This window comes from Lactuca sativa, chromosome 4 (genome assembly GCF_002870075.4).
Source record: "Lactuca sativa cultivar Salinas chromosome 4, Lsat_Salinas_v11, whole genome shotgun sequence".
Lineage (NCBI taxonomy): Eukaryota > Viridiplantae > Streptophyta > Magnoliopsida > Asterales > Asteraceae > Lactuca > Lactuca sativa.
In genome coordinates, this window is record NC_056626.2 from 93,273,834 (window position 1) to 93,278,301 (window position 4,468).

Sequence of the window (4,468 nt, forward strand, 5' to 3'; positions counted from 1 at the left end):
CAATACTAGTTAAACCACTCTATTTTTCGATTTCTGATCCAACGGATTCGACCGACCAATTCAAATTGATTTTTAAAAGATTGGTTTTTATGCTACAAAGTACAATCTCCATTGTTTTTATATGCATAAATTTGTGAGTCGTGGACCAGGTAATTTTCAGCTTGATAGACCATATAGCCCAAGACGGAAGCCCAAACCTCTGATGCGTCAAAATGAAAAATATCGCTTTGTTTTCCCTTCAAACTTCACCCTTATCCCTCTTTTGCTTCATCTCTAACACTTCCAATGGCTACTCTCAATTTCTCAATCCTCTCTAAAACCCTAACCCCTAAATCCCCAAATCCTATTTCTAAACCCTCTTCATTCATCACTTCTAACCTTCCTTTCGTCAATTCTCAATCCCTAAAACCCATTTTCACACAAACCATTCCAAAGTCGTCCCGGGTTCGGACACACCAAATAAGGGCGGCAGTCGATGGGGATTATTCGTCGAGAAGAAGCAGTAGTAGTGAACCCAGGGAGACCATTATGTTACCTGGATGCGATTATAATCATTGGTTGATAGTCATGGAGTTTCCGAAGGATCCTGCTCCGACCAGAGAGCAAATGATTGACACTTACCTCAATACACTTGCTTCTGTTCTTGGCAGGTACGATTTTCTCCTTTATTTTCTAAAATCTCAGTATCTTTAATCTTTTTATAAGTGCTTTATCACCTGGTTAATATGTGGTTATCACTCAAGTATCGTGTCCATATTTCAAAATGTTGAATTTGTTATCGATCCTTAACATTGTATAACATTGGATTTTGCAAAGGTGTTTGTAGTTATGTCTAACTGGAATATGTAAATATGAATGTTTATTAAACATCGTTTCATACTTTTTCTTATCCATATAGAAATGTGTAGCCATAATAGTAATGTACATACAATATCTTCACACATAACATCAACAAACTTACAATTCATAATAAGCAACATATTTACATTGTTTTAGAAGTAAATCGATCTTTACTTGTTTGCATAAAATGAATTTGTTAGACCTTAAATAATTCTGCTAAAATTGTGAATGCTAGTATGGAAGAAGCAAAGAAGAACATGTATGCTTTTAGCACTACCACATACACCGGGTTCCAGTGCACTGTATCTGAAGAAACATCTGAAAAATTCAAAGGTGAGTGATCATACCAATAATATTATTAAGTATTTTTTTTGGAAAAAAAATTATATCAAATTTCTACATACTTCTTAATTTGTAGGATTACCTGGAGTGCTTTGGGTATTGCCCGATTCATACATTGATGTGAAGAACAAGGACTATGGAGGTGATTTATTTAATTTTTTTGCTAAAAGTTTGTGAAAAAAGACATAGATTTTATTATGACATGTCACATATTGATGTTTATGTTTATAATTCTTAGGTGATAAATATGTGAATGGAGAAATAATTCCATGTCAATATCCAACATATCAACCAAAACCACGAAAACAATCAAAATATGAGAGTAAAAGATATGTAAGACAAAGAGATGGACCTCCTCCTGAGCAAAGAAGACCAAAGCAAGAGGCAACTTCCACCTCTTCTGAATCACCTTCTACATGATATCTCATGGTAAGGACATTGATGAGGACGAGGGCATTTATGTCTTTTTAACAAACAAGAGATTTAGGGCGAGTCCATTTCCCACCTTTTTAGGTGGGACAAAAAGACATAAAGACAAAAAGCTGCAAATTTTGTTTCATTGACATCGGTCTTGTCACAGTCCAATGCAAGCAAAAAACAGTACAAGTTTGTTCTGTTCTGTCTTGTTCTGTCCTGTGCTAGACTGTATAAATTGGGTGTTATATAGTATACTTGTTTTTGTAGGGTGGCAACCATAAGTTGAGAAAGAAGACACTAATGGGAAATGCTAGCAACATCTTGTAGCCATGTCTATGCAATCAAGAAGAAGAAGAAAGAGATTTCTGCTTATGGTTTAATTTTGATAATTTTTTAGGGCAGAAAATTATGTGAAAACTTTGCACGGCTTGTAGTTGAAAACTATAATATATGTGATCGATTTAGTTATTGAATTAATTCCGTTCAAAAATTATTTGAGAAAATAATAACATACTGGGAAATAGATGAAAAAATAAACTAGGGCAAAATTAGTATATAAGGGAGGAATTGATAAAAAGCCTGTAAAATATTATTATTTTCTTAAAAATTATGGTGAAAACAGAAAATTGCATAAAACTTTGTGTGTGCATATATATATATATATATATATATATATATATATATATATATATATATATATATATATATATATATATATATATATAGGGAGAGAATCAAATGAGAACACCTAAAAGGTTGAGAACGTTAAAACAATTCTAGACCAATTAATATATAAGAACATACTAGTAAATGTATATTTTAATTAAATTAAAATAAAATAAAATTTAATCAAATTTCCTTAAATTTATGATCAGTTATCAAAAAAGAAATAAATATTTAATTTTTTATTTTTCTTATTAATAGAATATAAAAAACATTTTTGCCAAAATTTATTTTAAAACTAAAAAAAAATTCTTAAAAAATCAATTTTTTTCTCCTATTTCATGTTTTTTTTAAAAAAACGAATAGAAATCGAACACCAAATTAGTACATTTGTATTCATAAATGATTTTTTTTCCAAAAAACCTGATACTACTCCAATGACAAATAAATACACATCAATTTACAAGTAATCTAATTCCTTTTTTATATCAATTGAAAATAAAAAGAGTGTAAAAATTATCATTTCTTCAAAAAAAGAATACCTCTAATCATAAATAAATATACTCATTAACACATTATTACAATGTTATTTACAAACGGATACACTGCTATTAACAAATGAGTACCCTGTTATTCACAAATGAATACACTGTTATTAACAAATGAGTACCCTGTTATTCAGAATTGAATAAATGAATGTTTCTAATCATAAATAAATACATTCACTCATTGTTATTCACAAATGAATACACTTGTATTCACACATGAATGCACTGCTATTCATTCACTGTTATTCACACATGAATGCACTGTTATCCACAAATTTTATGAATAATTGCTATTTATAGATAAATACAATTTTTCATTCTCCCATTTCCTCTCACACTCCCTTCTTTTTCTGCTATCTTCGAGGTGCAACAAAAACACCCCCACCAGAGGTGTTTGCTGGTGGTTTCCGACGAGCCAAGGGCAGCAGCCCCCTCCGTTTTCTCTTACTGTTTTACGACACACCAAGCAACCCAAACACCTCATGTTGTCGTTTTCTTTCTGCCTTCCTCCCCCTCTCATCGACAGTAATTGGAACAAGAAAAAGAAGTGGTGAAGAGGAGAGGATTCACTAAAGCCATGGCCGATGAACCACATGTTGAAACTGGCACTAGCGACTTCTTCCTCTGTGGGACCTTCATTTCTGAACCCTCCAAAACTGGAAAAAAGAGGGGAATTTCAATAGAAGCCACCTCCCGAATGAGAAGCTGCCTAGAAGCCCAATTGATATCCCGGTGGCGATGATCCCAATCATACCCAGAAGATTCTTGGTGGCAATCTTTACTCTGAAATGAGTAGGTTTTATTGTAGACCAAAAGGAGGAGCGTTTCTCTGCGTGTTTAGGATGGAAAGCGTTCTCCGGACAACGGTGGCGTCGACTGATGGTAGTTTAACAGCCCAAAGTCCGATTTGTTTTTGGTGTTCTATGGTTGATCCTTTTGGAGGAGGAGGACCAGGGATCTAAGAGAACACAAGGCAGATTCGAACGAATCAAAAGTTTAATATAGTCGGAATTATTTCGGAATTTGAATTCAGCAGGAAAGATCACACGAAATGATGAATGTATCATACGAAACAAGCAGGAAATATAGCCTTACCGTAGGTCGAGCTCTTTTGGGTCTTGATCGTCGAAGCTCCGCCAGCTTATCAGCATTAGCCACTCCTAAAACCGCAGACTCAAAAGTCCCAAAATTACCTGCTATATTTTTATCCGATTCAAGGGACAGGTAGGCTTCGACCCGATTGGGAGCTGCAGGCGAAACCCACTGCTTGGAATTGAACATCAACCCTATTTCTGCCGGAATCGAATCAAACCCGGTGGCGATGATTCCAATCGAGGACGAGCTTAGCTTCCCTCCAAACACCCCCTGTTGTCGTTTCCTCCCCCTCTCCGTTCGTGAATCCTCTCCTTCTGATCAAAAGCAATTCAGAGATCCTATTTCCCTTTCCCCCTTTTTGGCTTCATCGATTCCAATCTGTCTCACCATTCTTTTCCCTTTTTGGTGGATCAGTGATGTAGGGTGGAGGCGTACCTAGGTTTACAGAGAGAGATGAAGAGAGATGGGAAATAGAAGGAAATAGGTGAGTGATTGAGGAATTATAGGAATTAAATAACTGTGGTAAAGGTCCAATTACTATAATACCCTTATCACCATTTGAA

At 34.6% G+C, this 4,468-nt stretch overlaps 1 protein-coding gene across 1 annotated transcript; it reads left to right on the forward strand.

Annotated features, from left to right (window-relative positions):
• Positions 1 to 237: 237 nt before the first annotated feature.
• LOC111897130 (DAG protein, chloroplastic) lies at positions 238 to 2,076 on the forward strand. Its single transcript, XM_023893098.3, has 5 exons — positions 238 to 650; positions 1,076 to 1,173; positions 1,259 to 1,324; positions 1,421 to 1,611; positions 1,867 to 2,076. The coding sequence occupies exons 1-4, from the start codon at positions 286 to 288 to the stop codon at positions 1,600 to 1,602; spliced, it is 711 nt and encodes a 236-aa protein (XP_023748866.1). The 5' UTR covers positions 238 to 285; the 3' UTR covers positions 1,603 to 1,611; positions 1,867 to 2,076.
• The last annotated feature ends 2,392 nt before the right edge of the window (positions 2,077 to 4,468 follow it).